The sequence below is a fragment of the Pinus tabuliformis genome, chromosome 8 (genome assembly GCF_031772625.1).
Source record: "Pinus tabuliformis cultivar Carrire ecotype Pingquan chromosome 8, CPIR1, whole genome shotgun sequence".
NCBI classification, from domain to species: domain Eukaryota; kingdom Viridiplantae; phylum Streptophyta; class Pinopsida; order Pinales; family Pinaceae; genus Pinus; species Pinus tabuliformis.
The window spans coordinates 1881896771-1881920285 of record NC_142294.1 but is presented as its reverse complement, the minus strand read 5'-3'; the positions used below and the strand labels follow the sequence as shown (position 1 = coordinate 1881920285).

At 34.3% G+C, this 23515-nt stretch overlaps 1 protein-coding gene across 1 annotated transcript; it reads left to right on the top strand.

Annotated features, from left to right (window-relative positions):
* Positions 1 to 9135: 9135 nt before the first annotated feature.
* LOC149243914 (uncharacterized) lies at positions 9136 to 12518 on the top strand. The gene is given in 4 exon segments (XM_089371346.1): positions 9136 to 9668; positions 9811 to 11672; positions 11675 to 11963; positions 12061 to 12518. Coding segments are annotated over 4 exon segments (3087 nt in total). The 5' UTR covers positions 9136 to 9190.
* Positions 12519 to 23515: the final 10997 nt, after the last annotated feature.

The window sequence follows — 23515 nt, the reverse complement described above, 5'->3', positions numbered from 1 at the left end:
TTTCTATGCATTTTAATAAACGCTCATCTATGATATTGATCTTTGAGTTCATATAACATACTTGGCTATGTCTAACCAATATATTTGTAAGTTCATTTTCACATATAGTAGTCAAGTGAATTCATTATTTTATTTCCATCTCATCATTCATGTTGATATGTAAAATAAAAAATAAAAATAAAATTATAAATATCACATCCCTAACATAAGTCATGATTTATATAGGTATCCATGTACGAGAAATGTTAAGCATAATAATTGGAAATCATTCTTTCATGTATTGATTGTGCATGAAACTTATGGCTTTCATTCCTACATGTTTAATGCTAAAGATAGGTATAGCTATTAATTGTGAAAGTCCAATGATGTTGAAGTAGTGAATGAATAATAACATTGAAATGACTCCGACTACACAATGTGGAGGAAAACTTCATCATCGAAAACCTTGGAAAGGACATCAAGAAAGCAACAGTAGTAGGGTCAGATGTGCCATGCGTGACAGAAAAAGTTGTTGACAAAGATGAAGAAGAGAAACAAAAATTCAAGGTCAAGAATTTAAAGATTGGTGTTGAATTTCTTTCATTACAACTGGAGAATGTGGGCTCTCACTAGGTAGTGTGTTCCCAGATGACAGTGAAGAATCTGTGAAGGAGTGTGTCATTCCTTTAGTTCTTTGATCACAGTAAGAATGCAGTAACTGAGGTAGTTTGTTCAGAGTCCAATTTTATGCTATTTTTGAATGTGAAAAACCGAGTGGACATTAACGTCAATAGTCAGTGAAATTAAAATTTTCATTTGTATTACACTTTAAGGCTCTTCGGCATTCATTCAGATTTTCCCTAATAGCTCCTTGCCCGATGCGGACAAGCTACTTCTAACCTCTCCCCTTGGTCGAGTCACTTAACGTACCTTAAAGCGTTGAGAACGGAGGGGACTGGTATAACCAATTGATTGTCGCAACCCAAGTCATGAGGGTTCCTCAACCTTTCATTTCTTCCCCATCGATAATGCAGTGAAGCATATTATAGGGGAGAGACAATAGTTTATATTTGCCACTAGATGAATCCAGTCAAAATGATGTAAGAATGCATGTTACATATGCTCTGGATGAAGTTTCCGCAATAGTACATTTGCAAAGATTGCCATTGTATGTCTAATAATAAATAAATAACTAATTTTAGTGAAATTCTAAGAAGTTTTTGTGGAGGAATTGGGAGAAATGCTTGTTTGATTTATCAGAGAAATCATAAATCCGAAGCAGAGTAGAATTTGTAGGTGTTATCAATATGCTTGAATCATAGAATTTGAGAATTCAAACGCAAGGAATTTTTTATTTTTTTTTATAGCTCATTTTTGGATAAAAATTGTCAAGCTATTCCAGAGATGCATGCCATGGAGATTGTTGAACTAGACATCACAAGGTTGGATTGCAAGAGGTTTTAAAATCTCTGGTTGGATTACAATTGTTAGAAAATGACAATGAACAAACAATTGTCAATTCTTGATGGATATTTTTCTTTAAATTTTAGACTGCTTATGTGCTTACGAAAATCAACCTTACTATTTTGACAAAAATATATCTTGGAAATATTTTTGGGAAATTCTACCAATTAACATATAATGTAGTTAGATAATTCATTAAGTCCAAACTTACCAATTAAGCAGGGTTAGATTTGACAGGTATTTTGTAAGGACTGCGGTTGGACTGCAATTAAGATTCAACTAGATGGACAAATATTTTTATAAAATTCTAGCTGATTAATTCTATCAAATTAAATGCAATTGCTTACCTGATTCTCCCATCTTGGTGTCAGTCCGTGTTGCTTCGAGTTTACCAAACCAACCAATTCCTCCATGCCTATCTGGGATCAACCTCTGTGATTCCCAGAGCCAGTGGACTTCGAAATGGAAGTCCACTATTCCTCATGCCCAAAACTCCAAGAACAACTCAAAATTCCCAATTTTCAGTTCAAAATCGAGCCCTCGGCTCATCCCTCAAACAGATTGATTTTCTATCACCATTCTCTATATTTTCTCCTCCTTGTACTATATTCTAAAGGTGAAAGCAATCCTCTGTTTTCCCAAAAACTGATTTCCCTTGCCTTCCTTTCCTCCAATTAATCTTAAGATTTAACCTTATCCATTAAGATATTTTACTTGAGTTGGTCATTATTCATTAAATGAGATTTTAACTTTATCATCTCAACCAACTTCGAGAAGAGTACTTTCTTTTAAGTACCTTATCATGAATTTTCCAAAGATTTATGAAGTAAAATAAATCATGTCCATTGTAATAATAATTATTTACTATTTAAATAAAATTTTATTAATAAAATAAATTAATATATTTTATTGTGCTACTTATTAAATAAGGTATTAATTAATACTTTTAAAAACTAATTCATTTTCTTACATAGACATTTATATAATTAAATTAGTATGTATACTAGTGCAATGCCTGCGATGCATGTGTATGTAGCTATCATACACATGCCTCGTAAGCATGCTAATAATCAGTAACTCAAGTTGGGTCATTACATATTTCCCTTATTTAACCATAAAAAATTAACAATTTTAAAATATGCATGTCAATGATCATGAAAATTCCAAATAAAATTGGAGAAATAAAATAACCTATAAAAACCTTGTGATTTTGCTAGTTGATGGGATGCCCCAATAATGTTGAGACTTCAATATAAGGAAAATCTCTTCTTCCTCTTCACTGATACCATGCAATCCTCTAAAGCTAAAAAATATCTTCTCCCTCTTCACTCATACCATGCAATCTTGTATTGTACACACTTAAGCCTAAAGCTAAACATTGAAACCTAAAGCTTTAGGTTGAGATTCAGACGAGATGTCCATAGCCATGGGTCATTTGTTTTATGCAGTTTACTTAGTGTTGATACAATGGTGATAGATCTCAATTTTGGTTCTATTTATTAATTTGATTAGAAAACAAATATGGAAATCTTAATATGGTTATCAAGGGTGTGATTCATTCGATTTAGTCTATACTTATATAAACTCAACTTGCTTTGACCTTTTTTGGTGTTAACCTACTTGTTGAGTAGCTCTATTTGTTGAGTAGCTCTATTCTTCTTACTTGTCATGTATATTATTACTACTTGACATGTTAGAATCATAATGAAGATATCTTTTGGATTAATCACATTGACCAAATCCTAACAATGTGATTAATTTGAAAGAAATTTTCATTATCAATATGGATGACAAAAGTTTAAGATCTAATGTTAGAATCATCCCAAATTCCCATTTAAAAGTGGGCTCAAACTTGTTTTATTATTTATATGGTGCTCCTTGAGCCCAACTTATCACATTGAAAAGTTAAAATTGATTCTTTCTCTTCAAAATACACTATAGTTAATGGATTTAACTAAAATACTTGAAAACTCTTCAAAAATAATAGCTATAATTTATAAAATCTTTGAAATTACATAGATATTAATTATATATATAACTACACCAAAAGCATTGATTAGTTTAATAATAAAAATGAACATAGTTAATATAAGTGAACCTTTTAAGGCAATATTAAAACATATAAATCTATAATATTATTTGGTTAAAAAGTATTTTATGTTCAGCTTAAATAAAAAAAATTGAAATCTATTAAAAGAGGACAAAAAATTAGACTAAAAAATATTTTTATATTTCCAAAAAAATTAACAAAAACACATTACATAATATTTAAACTATTGGTAAAAATGAAATTCAAATATTATGCAAAGTACTTTTTAAAAAGAAATCTGCCATACAATCATTTACTTGATGAGTAAAAACGCCCCTGAAATTTATACCCTGAAACCAAGGGTCACCAACCCAATAAAATATTTAAACGTTCGATGAAAATACAATGTAATAGATAGACATGACTGTAATTCTGTTTGCGGAGTACCTACGCAAACAGCTCCTCCACCAGGTTAAATCGTACAGCAGAAAATGTGGCGTGGCATATCTTGACTCCTGTCTTTAAGTGTGGACGAATAATTAGGATATGCCTTTGCTTGTAATTGCGAGCGAATAATTAGGATATGCCTTTGCTTGTAATTGCGAGCGAATAATTAGGATATGCGCCTAATTAGGATTTGTTGGAATCTTGTTTAGGAAAAGACGTGAGCTATCATATTTTTATTATTATATTTTGGGTGTGGCTCAACTTTATAATCCTGCTCATTTCCTATTTGACTCGTGGGCTTCACTCTACACCTCTCCACTTATGAGCTGCTCTAGTACACACATTATTATTAAATTTATATTTATAATAAAATATTAATTTTTAATTTTTCATCTTTTTGACTAAAATAAAAAACAAAAACATGGTGGAAAAAAAATTTATTGCATTTTCAGCTTTTTGACCAAAATAGGAAAGTATAAATATTATAATATAAAAATAATAAACATAAATTATTATGTTTTCAGTTTTTTGACTTTTGAGTTGCTCTAGTGGGTGTCACCTTCAATGTCTTCTGTATTTCCCTAGCATATGTTGACTTCGGATATTCTTTCCGATTGATTTTATGTTTCGTGTCACCATCACTGTCTTCTCGCTATGGTTAGTGTGGTATCACCATAATTCAGTATGCTAACTTATTTGTGTACAAATTGCATTACTAAGAGCCATTCCTACATCTTTGTCAAATATTTTTGACTTTAATTAAATTGGACATTATCGTAAACAAATTCCCATGAAGCATTCCACAGGAATTGTGACTCTGCGTAGGAGCTTGCAAATGCTTTTTCTCTTTGGCAATGAATTATCCAGTGCTAAATATAAATATTCCCTCTTTGAGTCCTAAAAGGCATACTTCTTCATTATTCTTTATATTAAAGAAATAGTATGTTTAGTGTTAAATCATAATAATTTTATGATTTTGTTATAATTGGGTTTATTAATTTATTTGTTTAGTTTTTGTATTGTTGGGGTTATTCTTACATCTTTGCATTGTTAGGGACTATTCCTACATCATTATCAAATATCTCGAATCTAGGTGTGTTGGAAACTTCCATAAACAAATTTACGGGAAGCATTCCACAAGAATTGGGATTGCTCAGCAACTTACAAATACTTTACCTAGATTACAATGAATTATCTGGTACTAAATGTTTCCTCTTACTAGTAAGCAGCCTAATTTTTTATTATTTTTATAGAGTAGCAAAAAAACAAAGTTGGTCTCATTCAAAGTTGGTGTCATGCCATCAGAATTGTGTTTACTAACTTATTTGTTCACACTTTGCATTATCAGGGGCCATTTCGACATCTTTGTCAAATATCTCGAGTTTAATTGAATTGGACATTGACACAAACAAGTTCACAGGGAGTATTCCACAAGAATTGGGACTAGTTACCAATATGCAAATGCTTTGTCTCTTTCACAATGAATTATTGGGGTCCATCACAGAGCTCCTGACTTGTAAATTTTTATTTTTAGTAGGTCAGTTCATCAGACAATACATTAGAATCCACATAAAAACTTAGGAAGTCTTGAATTCAAGCTGAGGAGAAGAGACTGCGTTCTCATCTCATGGCTTTGAGGTTTTTCATGATACAGTCTATGTAAAAGGAGCTTGCTCCATAAAAGCTTTCGGTATTATATAAACTACCCGACCTTGTTAATATATATATATATATATATATATATATAATATCTTCGTAACTAATAATATTAATAGGTTTAGGCCTAGATATTAACTAATAATTAGAATTTTAAAAAAAATGTGATTACGAAGAAAGAGCGGGAATCAAACATCTCTTGATACTCCAACCATCATCCCTATTCAAATTAACAGGCCTCTTTTCAATCTCTAATGCCTCCCTAAATTTACGATGATGAAAATGATCAATCCTAGCAATGACACTAACCTCTTCAATGTAAATGTGATAATTGGTTTTTTCTACATGTTCGGCAAAATCAGAGGAGCGAGATCTTCCATGCTTGATGTCAGCGACATGTTCACAAATCCTTTGGTTTATTAATCGACTAGTCTCACCAATATAAGGAGTTCCACATGAACAGGGAATGATGTAAACACCTTTCCCATCCTTGGGGTTAACAGGGTCCTTAAAAAACTGAAGATAACTCTGAATAGTGTTAAGGGGCCTAAAAGAAGAATGAATCTTATGCTTTTTCAAGATCCTAGCAATTTTATGAGTGGTCCCCTGAATAAAAGGAAGATGAACTCCAAAAGAGCAATCCTTGGGATCAATCTTATTCTTAGGACCTTTCTGAGCATTTTGAAAAGTTGTAAGACCTTGGGACCTACTATAACCATTCTTATTAAAAAAAATTTAGGAGGTGGGTTTTCTCATTTTCAAGGTGATTTTTGTCAGAAACTCGTAACGCCCGGGTGGCTAAGGTGTTGAACACGCCTAGCTTTTGAGCAAGAAAATGATGGGAAGTGGCATGGAGATATTGCTCCGTGTGAGTTTTCTTCCGAAAAACTTGATGAGAGAAAGAACCGTCATCCTTATTAGAGATAAGAACGTGAAGAAAAGGCAAGATTGACCATTTTCATCATCGCTCCGTGTGAGTTTTCTTCCGAAAAACTTGATGAGAGAAAGAACCGTCATCCTTCTTAGAGATGAGAACGTCAAGAAAAGGCAGGATTAACCATTTTGATCATCCTAAATTTAGGGAGTCCGGTTAATTTGAATAGGGATGATGGTTGGAGTATCAATAGATGTTGGATTCCCGCTTTTTCTTCCTAATCACATTTTTTTTTTAATATTCTAATTATTAGCTAATATCTAGAGGTATGAACCTATTATATTATTAGCTATGAAGATATTATTAATATTAATAGTCGTTGAGATATTATATTATTAATATTAATAGTCGTTGAGATATTATATATAATAATAATGTTATAAAGAGATAAACAAATTTTATTTATTTATTAAATTATTCTTATTATTATTATTATTTACATTATGATTTTTAATACTTTTATTTTACTATTTAATATTATTACTAATTATTTTTAAAAATAATATTTAGACCTAAACCTATTAATATTAATAATTATGAAGATATTATATATAATAATTAGGGTATAAGAAGATAAAAATAGAAAAATATATTTTTTTTTAAATGCTTGATTTATTATATTATTTTATTAAAATCCTAATTAATATTATTTCAAAAAAATTAATAAAATTTTAATTCAATAAATTCCTTACTCTTCTTTTTCAAAACCTAATTTCGAATAATTAGGATATGTCTTTGCTTTTGATTGCGGGCGAATAATTAGCATATGTCTTTGCTTATAATTAGGATATGTCTTTGCTTTTGATTGCGGGCGAATAATTAGGATATGTCTTTGCTTATAATTAGGATAATGTCTTGGCTTATAAACACCTTCTCCACCAGGTTATATCGTACAGCAGAAAAAGTGGCACGGCATATTATCTTTGTTTGCGGGCGAATAATTAGGATGTGCCCCCAATTACCCTTGGTCACCAACCAAAAAAAAAAATTCAAACGTAAGATGAAAATACAATGTAATAGACATGACTGTAATTCTCTTTGCGGAGTACCTACGCAAACACCTTCTCCACTGGGTTATATCGTACAGCAGAAAAAGTGGCGTGGCATATCTTGACTGTGGACGAATAATTAGGATATGTCTTTGCTTTTGATTGCGGGTGAATAATTAGGATGTGATCTTAATTAGGATTTGTTTTGTTGGACTCTTGTTTAGGGCTGGAGCTAACCAGTGATATATTGGGTATTTAATGTCTTCAGAGCAGCGTGCAACTTAGCTGGATAACACGGGAGTGGGTAAATATTATTTAATGCCGAATTTGCCTGTTCTCATGTTATCGCGTTAAGTCGCGTATTGCTCTGAGAACATTAAATACCCAATATATGACTAATTAGCTCTTTCCATCAGAGAATACCAGACCCATTAATTGGACTATCTTTCCATTTATATGTTGACTGTGAACACCGCATGCCTTGACTTTTGATATCCGCGATCCATTTTCTGAGAATGGCATATACTGCCAGGCCCATAATTGGACTATAGATATCCCTCCATATATATTGTTCGCCATTATCTTCTATCTTTCCATTTATATGTTGACTCTGAACACCGCATGTCTTGACTTTTGATATCCGCGTTCCATTTTCTGAGAATGGCATGTACTGCCAGGCCCATTAATTGGACTATAGATATCCCTCCATATATATTGTTCGCCATTATCATCCATCTTTCCATTTATATGTTGACTCTGAACACCGCATGTTTTGACTTTTGATATCCACGTTCCATTTTCTGAGAATGGCATGTACTGCCAGGCCCATTAATGGGACTATAGATATCCCTCCATATATATTGTTCGCCATTATCATCCATCTTTCCATTTATATGTTGACTCTGAACACCGGACTTTTGATATCCGCGTTCCATTTTCTGAGAATGGCATGTACTGCCAGGCCCATTAATTGGACTATAGATATCCCTCCATATATATTGTTCGCCATTATCATCCATCTTTCCATTTATATGTTGACTCTGAACACCGCATGTCTTGACTTTTGATATCCGCGTTCCATTTTCTGAGAATGGCATGTACTGCCAGGCCCATTAATTGGACTATAGATATCCCTCCATATATATTGTTCGCCATTATCATCCATCTTTCCATTTATATGTTGACTCTGAACACCGCATGTCTTGACTTTTGATATCCACGTTCCATTTTCTGAGAATGGCATGTACTGCCAGGCCCATTAATTGGACTATAGATATCCCTCCATATATATTGTTCGCCATTATCATCCATCTTTCCATTTATATGTTGACTCTGAACACCGCATGTCTTGACTTTTGATATCCGCGTTCCATTTTCTGAGAATGGCATGTACTGCCAGGCCCATTAATTGGACTATAGATATCCCTCCATATATATTGTTCGCCATTATCATCCATCTTTCCATTTATATGTTGACTCTGAACACCGCATGTCTTCACTTTTGATATCCGCGGTCCATTTTCTTCTTTCGTTCCGTTGATATAGAGTACTCTTCACATGGCATATCTTGACTCTTGAGCTCCTCTGCTGCGTCTCACCCTCATCGTCTTCTCGCTTTCCATCAATAAATACTATGTGAGAATCTACCTACATAGCACTACACTTCTGAGAAGAAGTTGCAATTTCTCATCCATGGCGTTCCTCTGTTTTGATTTTCTTTTTCGTATGTTGTTTTTCCTCCTCCTATGGTGCTTTTCTTTCTCCCTAACGCACTCATTTCATGACGATCGGAAATGGCTCTTGTCATTCAAGAACGATATTACCAATGATCCTCATGCTTACATGGCCAACTGGAGTCCTGCAGTCCCCTTGTGTAACTGGACTGCCGTTACGTGCAGTCGCAGGCACGCAGACAGGGTGGTCTCTCTCAACCTAAGTCGCATGGATCTCGGCGGCTCCATCTCTCCTTACCTCGGCAATTTGTCACTTCTCCATACGCTAAATCTCAGTGGCAATGCTCTCCATGGTCATATTCCACCACAACTGGGACGCCTCTTTCGTTTGAGAAACCTCTGGTTGCGCAACAATCTATTGCAAGGAAATATCCCGAGAGAGTTCGGCTCCTTCACACATTTACAGCAGCTTTACTTAGGAGTCAACAACCTCACAGGTACCCTTTTACAGTGCTGATTAATTTTTATATTGGTTTTTGAGGGTCGATTATATTTTATATTGTAAAATACAATGATGTTCGGTGTCATTCCGCCATAATTGCGCTTGCTAACCAAATTGTGCACTCTTTTCACTGTCAGGGACCATTCCCACATTTTTATCAAATATCTCGAGTCTAACTGAGTTGGGCATGGTGGAAAATAAGTTCACAGGGAACATTCCACCAGAATTGGGACTCCTCTCCAAATTGCAAATGCTCTTCCTCTTAGAAAATGAATTATCAGGGAGTATCCCTACTTTCTTGTCTAACATCTCTACTTTGATGGAGTTGGCAATTTACTCAAACAAACTCACTCGCAACATTCCCCTTTCCTTGTTAAATTTGGTTAATTTAACTGTAATCGATTTATGGGGAAACCAACTTAGTGGAAACATACCAAATTCTATTGGAAATTGTTCAAAACTCATACATCTTGATCTAGCTCGCAACAAATTCACTGGGAATGTCCCTATAGAGTTGTGTAAGCTATCTCTTCTTAAGACCTTATGGTTGCACTCTAATCAACTTGGTAGTGGTAGTGCTACAACCATGCCCTTTTTTGCAGCTCTTACCAATTGTTCACACTTAAAGGAAATAGCTTTAGGTGGTAATAAACTAAGTGGTGTCTTGCCCATTTCCATAGGAAAACTTTCTCCCAATTTGTCTTACTTGTCATTACGAGGAAACATGATAGAAGGAAACATACCTCCACAAATAGGAAATCTTACCAGCCTAACATTTGTAGATTTATCTAACAATCATTTAAGTGGAAACATTCCATCTTTAAGAAACCATAAAAATTTAGAAAGGTTATATTTAAAAAAAAACAAATTAGAGGGAAACATACCTAATGACTTTGAACAATTACGACGACTAGGTCTCTTGGACGCTAGTAGAAACATGCTTTCCGCAAAGATTCCCAATTCCCTTGCATCCCTTAAACAACTAAGAGATGTCCTCCTTCATCACAATCAATTATCAGGAAGCATACCTTCCAACTTAGGAAATTGTACAAATTTGGAATTGCTTGACTTGTCTCACAATATGCTCACCGGAAGGATACCAAGAGAAATTGCTGAACTTTATAATCTACATTTCTATTTAAATTTGTCATGCAATTTCTTAGAAGGCTCTTTGCCTAGAGAGATTGGTAAACTTGCAATGGTTCAAGCTATAGACATATCTGGCAATTACTTGGATGGAATCATTCCAAGTACACTTGGAAGTTGTGTTGAACTATATTGGTTGAATTTATCTCAAAACTTCTTTCAAGGATCTATTCCAAATTCACTTGAAAATTTACAAAGTCTTCTAAGCCTAGATCTCTCTTCCAACTCCTTGTCGGGTACAATACCAACTACTCTTGTCAAATTAAAAATGCTTCAATATTTCAATTTGTCTTTTAACAAGCTCATTGGGGAAATTCCAAAAGGCGGAGTTTTTACAAATCATTCAATTGTCATGTCCTTCCAAGGAAATCCCAATCTTTGTGGACCACAAGAATTTCACTTATCTGCTTGTCCAGCACCAAGAGGTCATCTTACAATTGTGAAAAGAGTATTATTGCCAATGAGTGGAGCCATTGTTTTTATACTATGTTGCACTTTTTTAAGATTCCTATGGAGAAGGAATATGCATATACAAAACATCGATGTCAGAAGAGATATTTTCCAAAAGTTAGAGCATCAAAGAATCTCATATCAAGAGCTTCACATAGCAACCAATGGCTTCCATGAGGCCAACTTGTTGGGAACAAGTAACTTTGGGTCAGTATATAAAGGAATTTTGAGTGATGGCACAGTTGTTGCTGTCAAGGTTCTCCAATTGCAAAACAGTCAAGGTGACAAGAGTTTTAAAGCAGAATGCAATGTCTTGCGGAAGGTTCGGCATCGAAATCTAGTGAAAATCATAACCTCATGCTCCAAACTCCATTTCAAAGGTTTAGTGTTTGAATTTATGTCTAGCATTTGTATCCTGAAAGAGATAGAAACAATGGTCAGGATGTATGTGAATTGGGATTGAAAGCTCGATTAGACATTGCCATAGATGTGGCCCATGCCATGGAGTATCTTCATCATGATTCTTTTGTGCAAGTAGTCCATTGTGATATAAAACCCAGCAATGTACTTTTGGATGAATATATGTTAGGCTATGTGACAGATTTTGGTATTGCAAGATTAATTGGTGAAAGCTCTGCTAATTCACATGCTTCATCACTTGCTTTAAGAGGATCAATTGGCTACATTGCCCCAGGTATATCTTTTTAAACATATATTTTACTTTTATTTTTCCAAACAATATTTGTATGGATTGATCAAATAAAATTTAATGAAGGTTTCCTTTGTTGTAGAGTATGGATTGAATGGGAGAGTTTCCACCCAAGGGGATGTTTACAGCTATGGCATTCTTTTGTTGGAAATGTTTACCAGAAAACAACCAACTAGCGACATGTTTGTTGGAGACTTAAACTTGCACAATTGGGTGAACTTCGCATTCCCAAATAGATTGGAGGAAGTAATTGACAATGGTCTTTTTGAGGAGGTGTATGACAATGAATTTGAAAAAAAAAATGTATACACATGCATAATTTCTTTGCTACATGTTGGTTTGCTTTGTTCAAAATACTCACCAGAAGAAAGACCAACGATGAGAGTCGTGGCAAGGATATTGGAGAATATTAGAGAGGATTTGGTGAAAAATGCTACCACTTCTAGGGAATTGAGACCAAGCATATCCAATTTGCTTGGAAATACAAATGCAACAAGGAAAGATGTCCCTACATCAAATGAAGGATCTTCCACATTTTAGTCTTATGAAGTTAATAAGAATAAAAAAATTTCAATCTTGTTATTGTTCTTTCAACTAAAATATTTGTGTATTTTTAGTTATTCAAATTTTTTTCCTTTTGTCTTATATATCTATAGTTATTTCCAATAGAAATTAATTTTTTGATTAATTTTTTTTACAATATTATATTAAATAAATTACAAATTTGCATTTAATTTGATTTACTATATATTCATTTATTATCTATTCATAACATCAAAAAAATTACCATTAATTTCAAATTGGGTATAAATAAATTTCAAATTGTGTAAAAATAAATTGTAACTTTTTATAACAAATTGTGTAAAAATAGATTGTAACCTTTTATAATTATGAGCATTATTATTTAAGATTCAAACATAACTTCTAACATGTTTTTAATGAATTTATTCTGCTGAAATCTAATTAGTTTGTTTACCTTTTTAGCCAAAATTATATCATTGCCTTTTGGAGATTCTCTTCATGTTTCTTAATATATCAAGTATCATTAATTTAAAAGGTAGTTGAAATTTTCAATGTCAATAGATAGAATCAAATGACGTGAAAGATTTATGCGTATGAAAACTTTTGGATTATAGAGGAACCAGAGAAACCCAAGTGATAGCTGAAAATACGAAGCAAAGTAGAAACATAATAATCAAACGTCTGATGAAAATCCAATGTAATAGAAATAACTGCAAATCGCTTGACCTTCTCCACCGATTTAAATAGTACAGCACAAAAAAATGAATGTCTGCGCATTTGACTGCGGACGAATAATTAGGCTCTGCCGCTAATTTGTCAGAGTTGAGCAAATATGATCTTTAATATTTAGATATATAAACTTGTTACAAGTTTATAGCACAGAAATAAAGAATATCATGAAAAATAAACGCTTCAATATTAAGACAAAGATATATTTTGCGGAATCCTAACATTATTTGGTTGAGAGGTGCATTTCACAACTTGCCAACTTGTGATTCTTCAGGTTCTTAACATAAAGTTCACATGTATTTTTTTAAATATAATAAAATGTTTCTAAATAAAAACAATGACTCTCTAAATATACATGTTTTTACTGTTTTGGTATAAAGGAGAAACATGTTTTGGTATTAAGGAGAAACAGTTAACATGGAGCTAACATTTCTCTATTTAAATAAAATAAAATATTCTCTAAATAAAAACAATTTCTCTAAACATACATGCTTTGGTATAAAAAAGTAGTAAAAACATTTTACTCTTGCTCTTAGCCATGAATAATATATTAGGAAAAGTAACACAATTTTATATAAACTTTAAAGAATGATAAAATAACTAAAAGTTAAAAAAATTTATATTCGCTTACTATGAGCAAAATCTATAATTTTTATACTTTTTAAAAATATTTTAATAATTTGAATATCTATAATAACCAATTTATTTCAAAATCAATTTCATATATATAGATGTATATAAAGAGAGAGTAAAAACAAAAAAATATTTTAGTGTTGATCATAATCAAATATCTCAATTTAGAAAAAAAATTGCATGTAAAAATGTTCAATTACTTTTTAATAAAAATAATAATAAGAAATGTATAATTCGTTCATTTTTAATATAAAATTAATATGTGGCATTTAAAAAAATTGATACTTAATTTTTAAAAATTAGCAAGATATTGTAAATATGAGAATAAAAAAGACCCAGAAACATTAGAATATGAATCTCAAGAATATGAATCTCAAGGAAATCTCTCTCAAACTTATATACTGATGATTCTTCTTAATAAAATTCATCAATTCATTCATGAAATTACCAATTACCAGAGTATTATGTATGTGTGCTGTATTTAATACTGAAATAGTGCATTGAATATCTGCGTTGAATGAAGTGTAATCTCTTCATATTCTCTGCCTTGAAGCAGCGTGGGAATGCCTCTCTATGATCGGCGATGAAGGAATTGCGTTTGAACAATGTGTACGCTAGTTGTGAACCCGACATGGAATGAATTGGTTCCTTGGTTGAACCTACATTAAATCACGATTTTCAATACCTTGCATAGCTCTTGATATGTGTGTTGAGTTGAGCTATTTTCAATTTTGAGTTATTTCAATTGCATGCTACGATGAGCCTAATCATCGATTTTGGGTTATCTGATGATTTTTTTTTTAAAGAAATCGAAAAAAAAATTGTATGGTAGTAAGCTATTTGCAAGATTATAGTTCAGAATTTCATTTAATAATGAATTCACTCATTTCTATTGTTGGAGTAGTTTTTATCTGCCAAGAGAACTATTGTGAATAGTTTAGAAAAATAAAGCATATTCTTATTTTCAATGAATTTTTGAAAGGTGTTTGTGAAGGAGAAGTTGGCAATCCTGTTGAAAAACCCACTTCAAACAAAAGAGCTCACGATATGGGAAAACAAGAAAAACAAGGCCTATGCCTTAATTTTTGCATTAGTAAATGAAGAGGTTGTTGGTCAAAGTTGTCATTGATGTCAATATGGCACTGTTGGAGATGGAAAATATTCCTGTGATGCATGAATTACCCTTTTTTGATGTTGCCCTATCCTAATGGCAAACCCTAGGAGAAAACCCTAAACGCATATTGACATAATGCCTTAACTCTAATTGCGTAGAAGCCCTAATCTAGCATTGGGATACTTCAACATTCTCCTTTTAAGCATGTCATTAAGGATTCAATTAGAACATGTCTTCTCAGGAAGTGTAGCAGAATGCCTAAAGGGACTAGTAGCCATGCTTTTGTTTCACACGGATCCGGATCTCCTCCTTACCTTCTAAGCCTCGTCAAGAGGAGTTGCTATAAGTAAATTCTTTTGAGGAAGAGAATGCTCTATTTAAAAAAATAAGATTGGGAAGATCTGAGATGTCCCATTTGTATGCATTCCCCTTATAATGCAGTTCTTCTTTTATATTCTTCCCATGAGACTCTAATGCCACCTTTATATGTGTGACACTAGCTATAGGCATTAAAATTATCTTGATCAGTTCAGGAAAGCATATTTAGCATCAACAATATCAGCGCCTTCAAATGGATGAGATCATTCTGTAGAAAGCTCTGCTCACTCAAGTTCTGAACCAATTGCCCCTTCAAGATTAACAGTTGAAAGGTTGGAAAGTAATGAAGTAGTTTTCGAGAGCTCCATTTTTCATTGGAAACTTTGAAATATGGAAGGCAAGAATGAATAATTTCTTAATGGCTCAAGGTTTTGAAGTCTGGGAATTAGTGATGACTGAAAGAACGATGGAAGAAGAATCCAAGGAATGTCATGCAAGAGAAATAAAGGCAATCTTGAGTGGGCTACCAGATCCTATAAAGGCCAAAGTAGAAAAATGTTCATCGGCAATAGGTATGTGGGACAAACTTTAAGATCTTCATTCAAAAGGATCATTTACCATGACCTCCAATCAATAAGATGGTGGAAATCAAGAAGAAAATATAGAACCTCTAAAGGAAGCTGAAAACAATAATGAAGACATTAAGACCAAGGAGGACCTAGAAGATGAAGAAGATCTCAAGGCAAAACTTGTAGCTACCCTAGAGGAGATAAGCATTTTGAAAAAGGAAAATGAGGAGCTCAAGAAGCAAGCACAAGATGGTGGCCATGACCTTGATAAGACAAGGAAGTTGACATTTTCAAGCTTCAAGTACAAGAAAGAGATGAGGAGCTCACTAAGTTAAAGGAGGAATTACATCAAAACAAGAAAAAGCATCATGAAGAAGTCATATCCATGAAAAATCAATTAGATAAAGTAAAGAAAAGGGAAGAAAATTTGTCAAGCCATCTTGAACAAAGACATGGAGACTTGAACAAACTTGAAATAAAAATTGGTCAATACAAGGAAGATATATCCTCCCTTAAATCTTAGTTGGAAGAAGAAAAGAAGCAAGCACAAGGAGCTAAAAAGGTGATTGGAGCTTTGGCACTCCTAGAAGGACAAGTCAATGGAAAATAAAAGGAAAGAAATGCCATGACATGCCAACTAGAAGAAAAGGACAAAGTGAACCTCAAATTAAAATCAGATATCACCTCACTTAAGGCCCAATCATGTGAAGCAACAAGAATGAAGGATAAGATAGAGAATCATCTAGCAAAGAAGGATGAAGAATGCAAGATGATGAAATAAGAAATTGATCTCCTAAGGAAAGAAGTTGATCATCTAAACAAGAGTCTATAGAGCTCTCAAACCCTCGAGCTTTCTTAGAGTATTTCACCCCTTTTTCTTGTTTGATCAATTGTCGTCTTTTAGCATGTTTGATTGATTTATCATGCTTTGGGTCCCATTCTGGTGATTTCTAAGGTTCGTTTTTGCGTTTTCAAATTTTACTAGCTATGTAAACATTTGCCACATGCATTCACAAAGTTTTAAGCATTGTCACACAAGTGTCATCACAGTCTTCCTAGGGTCTATCTCAAGTGTCACACTTGTCACTTTTTGCTCTAGTCAGTCTCACAGAGGGTAATGCTTTGTCTTATTGTTCCAGTGGTCTATGTTGTCATGTCGTCGAAATATGCTAAGTGTCTGATCACAATTTCATGTTCCTCACAAGTTCACATGCCTCCCACACTTAGCCATTTTTTCGAAAATCCTCTCAACTGGGAAACTCTCTTTCATCGAACCCTCACTGAACTGTGAAATACGTAGTGCGCAGTCACTATCCCCCAGGGCAGTTGCACTGCACAATTCTAGAGCTTAATAGACTACCTTCATCCAACCAATTGTGCAATAACTTCTCCTAGCCTAACCTGAACTGCACATTTCGCAAGATCAGTCATCAAGCTTCCTCCCTTCTTGTTGGAACCCTGCATGCATAGATACCCAAGTCTTCCTTTCCTCCCTAAACTACGAAAAAGTGTCTCCCCAATGTCCTCCCTCAGCCAGGACTCACTGAGCTCTAGAACTGCGAAGAAATTTCCTCCTAGGCCCCTCTGCTGCCCAGTCCGGCCTTGCCTCTGAAAACTACGCAAACTTACCTCCCAAGGTCCCATCTTGCAGCAGCCACTAATGGTCTCAACTGCGAAATATTATCTCCTAGTGGTCTCTGTGCAATTTTTCCAGGCAGTGAAGACTATGCTCAGGAATTCCTCAACCAAGCCTGAGTTATGCTCTACACAGTCTCAATGACCAATTTCCCTCCTTGTCACTTAGAATTGCGCAATTCATAATTACTAGGCCCTCTTTCCTAGTCTATCACATGTCCCGAGCTCAGCCCATAGATGACAATGCATAATTTTAGACTAGGGAGTTTTTGGATTTGATGTCGTCTCGTCATGAGTGAATTGCAGGAACAAGTATGCTGTCAGATCATGGTGGGACGATGAAGAAGGAGAAGAAGGAGCGAACATGTGAGAAGACTCACTTACAGTTGGACAAACAAAGAAGTTTATCAAGAACAAGAAAATGGAACACATGAATGCAACCACCTCTCAAGACCAAAGATCAGTAAAGACCTCGCATCATCAATCCATCTGGAGGAGAAGAGAAAGCACATCCAAGAACACATCTATCACTCAGCAGTAATAGCGGCTTGACATTGCCACCCCAGCAAGTCATTCCATGTCAGCAATTTCATGTCAATTCGTGTCATGAGTTGTCAAAGGCCACATCACTATTATGGGCCATATCTATTGTAAATCGAATGTAATGTAAAGTGGAAGTCCAATGGACACACATGAATAAGAAGAGTCATGTCAGTTGAAAACTCATTGGAAGTTGAACAATCATGAGGGTAGTCCAAGAGTCACAAGGGTCAACCATCACCCTTGGTTATATATAGCCCCCTCATTGTATGGGCGAAGGACTTTTCACCTTGGCTCCTCCCACAAAGAATAGAGAGTTTCAGTCAGCTATTTGAGGAGTGAGGAGTGGCTCCAATATCCCACTACTGGGGCGAGTGGCGTCTGATGTAAATATATACCTTGGAACTTTTTCTTAATACAGAATCATGTTCAAGTGAGTACATTTCCATGCATGACTTGTGGATGTTTGTAAGGCTATTCCTTGAGCATTTGTAATTCATGTTTGTTTCATGTGTACTAATATAGATGAACTATTTCTATTTTTTTAGTGCTTACCTTGTTGGGAATGTGTTGTATTGGTTATCACTATTGTCTCATCCTTGTGGATTACTCCGCAGAATACTAGACAGGCCTTTCTCGCTCATTGGTTATAATGATTGCCGCATCCACTAACGACTATTCCGCTGGATGTTGGACATACCTTCCTAGTTCACGTGTATCTCCTCCTGGGTGGTACTATTATCTCTCACTTAAAGGCTCACTTCTCTCCCCCTTCCGCAGTAAGAGAACCTAGACATAGTTATGTTACACACTCACTAGGCACACTCACCTTGCGTTTTTGAAGGTACCAATGCAACACTTTCATGTGTTGAATAAAAAGATCCGAGGCAAATCTATAAGTATATGGAAACTAAGCCATCATACCGAATGGGAATCCTACACCGAATGGTGTGAGGTCTAATTGGAACCTCATATCGGGGAGATCCCTGAATGTTGGTGGATCCAACACCGTCAACAGGTGGCGAAGTGGATTTTATGGAATATCATGTATGGAGATGTGATATGTATAGGAGATTTCTTGTGGGTAGAAAAGAAAATGATGTGCATAAAATTGAACTATCTGGAGGATGAATTGTGTGGAACAAATAAATGTGCAGGGGGAGAGGTGTGTGCAAAGGATTGGGTAGTGTAGTTCTTCCGCACACATTAAAACGACTAATTGTAGGAGGGTGTGTGGAGGAGTGTGTAGAAATAAGTCTATGTAGAAAGTGGAAATGTATGGAATATGTAACAATGTGGTGTTTCCACACATGGTGTACATCGAAAAATAAATAAGTACTAGATCTTTAGGGGTAGGAAAATAATATTGAGGGATGGTGGTGGAGCACAAAAATATGTCAACAAGGCTTTAACTATTATATATGTATAGAAATATCCCTTGGCCTAAAATATCGTTGAAGTTGTACTTGACTCTAATCCATGTTGATATTAAATGCTAGGAAGGGTTGATGTCATAATAACTTCTATAGTATTGCATGAAGGTGCTAGTTTAGATATTTGACCACCAACATAACACCTTTCCAACTAACCCAAAACAATGATTGTGTCTTCTTCCAAAGGCTTGGTGCATATTTTCATAGGTAAGATTAAGGGGACTTCAAGACTAAAAAGGTTATCCATTAGATTAGAACAAATTTTTGGCCCTCCAGTAAATTACTTATGAAATAATTAAAGTCTTACTACATTATCTTGCAATAGTAGAATAGTTGTGTAGACTATTGAAATGAAATGATTAAAATATAAACCCTAAACCCTTTAAAATCCCTAACCAAATTTCCCAATAATAATTACCAATATATGAAAAGATCCATATTATTAAAAAAAATGTATTTTCAAAAATTAGTAACATAAAAACTCTATTATTATGTCCATTTTTGAAATTATATCGTGTATATACAATTGGGACACTTATGATAAACGATTTTAATATTTCACAATCATAATACACATTAAAGAGACAAAATGATGATATATAAAAGTCTTATCATGGGTAAGGAAAATGGGTGAACGTTATGGACTCTCTCGGAGGGAACCATGCTAAAACGCTCAGAGGAATTAATGATAAATGATATATTATGATGTGGTGAGAACATTTATGAATTGCGAAATTAAATTTAATTTCAAGAATTTTCTTAAAATGTATAAAGAGATACACATGGTTACTAAGGTATTTATAAATAAAAGCAAAGAGGAAAATTAGTAGAATGCAAAATAAGGTTAGATGACGGTACATTTAATTAATAATAAATATGAAATGTTAATAATGTTAGCTTGTGCCTCCTTAAACATTTAGAAAGTCCTATGTCATTTTCTTATTTATTTCGCATAAAAAAAAATATAGTTTTTTATCTTAAATGTGTATTCAAGTCTATTTTTCCTCCTCTTATCCTTATCCCATGATGAGTTGTTCTAATCCTTATCCATTAATAAGGTGTTAATGTAAGAACATATCTAAGAGGTAGTTACATCCTTGTACTATATAATTGTATCCTAACATGAATATATGAATAATGGTTTATGCCTATGCATATCATATTGTTTTGTCTATTCTTTAAGAAAGTATTAGATCAATTGACTAAGGATTGGTAGTTCCTCCATAGTATTGATTCATAAGAGTTCTAGCTAATGGTGTGAGATAATAGTGTTGATATAAGGATAAATAAAAAGAAGAGTAGTTGGCATGCATAAGCCACATCATCGATGCAAACTATTATTATTGGCCTATGGAATGTAAATTGACATTATTGCTTACAAGTTCATTTTTTTAGATTTAATATATTTTGTTATAAAATCATATGGCTTGATTCACTTACATATGGCATGGTTTTGACAAAAAATTGATGTCTAAATTGTATCTAATGCATCGAGCTATATTGTAAACCTCCATGAGAAGTATGTCTTCTTTCATAGGGTTGCTAAGGTATATGTGTGATTGAACACCAAGGACAGTGGCCCCCAAGGGGGAGGGTTCTGTAACAGCCCTGGTGAAAGTTCTATGTAATAAAATTTAAAAATAATAGCCATGTTGATGGGACACTTATTCTAAGATGAATGTTGGGCAAGACATCCTAGGGGGCATTCATTTGGTTGTTTATGGCTAAGGAAATTGGCAAAAGCCAATGGCTAGGGCTTTGGAAAGGCAAAATGACATTTTTGTCACATTTATTTATGAAAATAATGGAAATTAGGAGAAAAAGGAGGTGAAAGGAAACAGGTTTCACATGGGGAGGAAAATGAAGGAAAATAATGGAAAATGAAGAAAATAGAGGCCTCATTCATAAAAAGGCTTTTGAGGATCAGTTGGTAACCTTTTGTCAGTTTAGCTTTGGAGCTCTCTCATTTTTCTCTCTCTCTCTCACTCTTGGATGCTTAGAGTTTTCTTAGAGCACTTCGGCATTGGAGAAAGAAATGAAAAGAAGGCAAGAGGAAGTAAAGATCAAGTAGGGAAAGGCATGATCAAGAAGCTATAGCAGGCTTCATTGCAAGTATTGACTTGCATGTGTATTTTCCTTGCTAGATTTGGCATGCATGGTATTGCATGTGGTTATTTTCTATCATGGCATGGGTTTTTTCAGGTGTGACAGTGTTCTTTAGCCTAGCCTTGCCATTTCCCGATAGCCTTGATGAGATGAATTCTCATATTCAGTTAATGTGGGATGGCCGGATGGATTTGAAGCTGAGTGGGGTGGATCTTCGAAATGATAAACAAGTGGCCTAATGCTCCCTGAACCGGACTGTGGATCACGGTAAGGCCACTAGCCTAGTAACCCTTGAACCATACTATGGGTTGCGGTAAAGCCAAGATTATGTGTTGAGGAATCCTTGCCAGTGAATGGTGGGATGTACGGTAAAGCCAAGAAGTGGATTTCTCTTTGTTGGGCCTAACAGTCCTGAGATGAGATGTATTGTAAAGCCTTGAGAGTGTGTCTCGGTGTAGGGCCTAGTGATCCATGGATGATACTATCGATTACGATAAAACCTGAGAGACTAGGAGGCACTCAATTTCCTCACAGTGTAGGTGGAGAACTCGGGTGGCATCCATGCTTGTTTGTTTCTTTTGGTGTGTTCTATAAGTCCCACATTCATGCTTGGAATATGCCACATGGGTGATTCTCTGAAAAGATACTTGGCTCAACCAATCTATGGTTGGGTGGAACGTGGTAGTCCTATCTCCGGTTGGTTTATTGCATTCATTAATGAGAAATTCATTCCCTTGATTTTGATGTGTAAATGTACTGGTGTATATGTGGATTTTATGGTTGAAATGTTTATGATATTTTGGTCCCTATTATGCAGGTTTTATGTATGTTTTATGATAGAAGCTATGTATGGCTCTTAGCGTGTTTTTACTTGTAAATGAATGGATAATGTGTCTATACCTAATAAATTATAATGTAGCAAATGACATGAGGGAAAAATGGTTCATAGTGATTCTCAGATAATTATGAGATCCCTACACTTAATTATGTTGTTTACACCTGTAGGTTACATGTTGATGATATGTTTGACGAAATTCTTGTCATGGCTAGTAGGGGTCTGGTTAAGGTCTTGTTTAACTTATTTATTTTACATCATGTTTTACCTATTCTTTTACTGATCTTAAGTTATAATTCCATTCTTGGTAGCGACCTGGGGTCTGGGCCTGAAAAAGTGGCTCAAATCCCGGGGATGCTGGCACAAAACTGGCAAAATGAGTCTCTGGACGCTGGCAGGCAATCATGTGAGAGCGACTTTGGGTTTCTAGATGTTGTCATGCCTATAGCATGAGAGAAAATAAGGCCTAAGTTGTCCAACCAAGGGCAAGCTGTCTGAAGTGTTGGATTGGTTCTTCTAACAAATGTTTTTACCTCTTTTAACAATGAATTATTAGGTACTAAATATTCTTTTCTGACCACTAAATAGGTCTAATTCTTGATTATTTTTTATAAAGTAGAAAATAATATGATTGGTGTCAGTCCATTATAATTAGTTTTTCTTATGGTTGATGTTGTGTCACCATAATTGGTTATGGCCATTCTGGATTATTATTTTATAGGGTAGAAAACAATATGGTTGGCGTGAGTTCATCATAATTAGGTTTTCTTATGGTTGATGCTATATCACCATAATTGGTTATGCTAACTTATTTGTGCACACTTTGCATTGTTAGGGGCCATTCCTATGTCTTTGTCAAATATCTTGAGTTTAACTAAGTTGGACATTTATAATAACAAACTCACAAGAAGCATTCCACAAGAATTGGGGCTCCTCAATAACGTGCAAATACTTTACCTCTATGAAAATGAATTATCAGGTACTGGATATTTCCTCTTTAACTAGTGAGCAGTCCATTTTTTATTATTTTTATATAATGACAAATAACATGGTTGGTGTCATTCATCATAATTGAGATTTTGCTATAGTTGGTGTCAGTATAT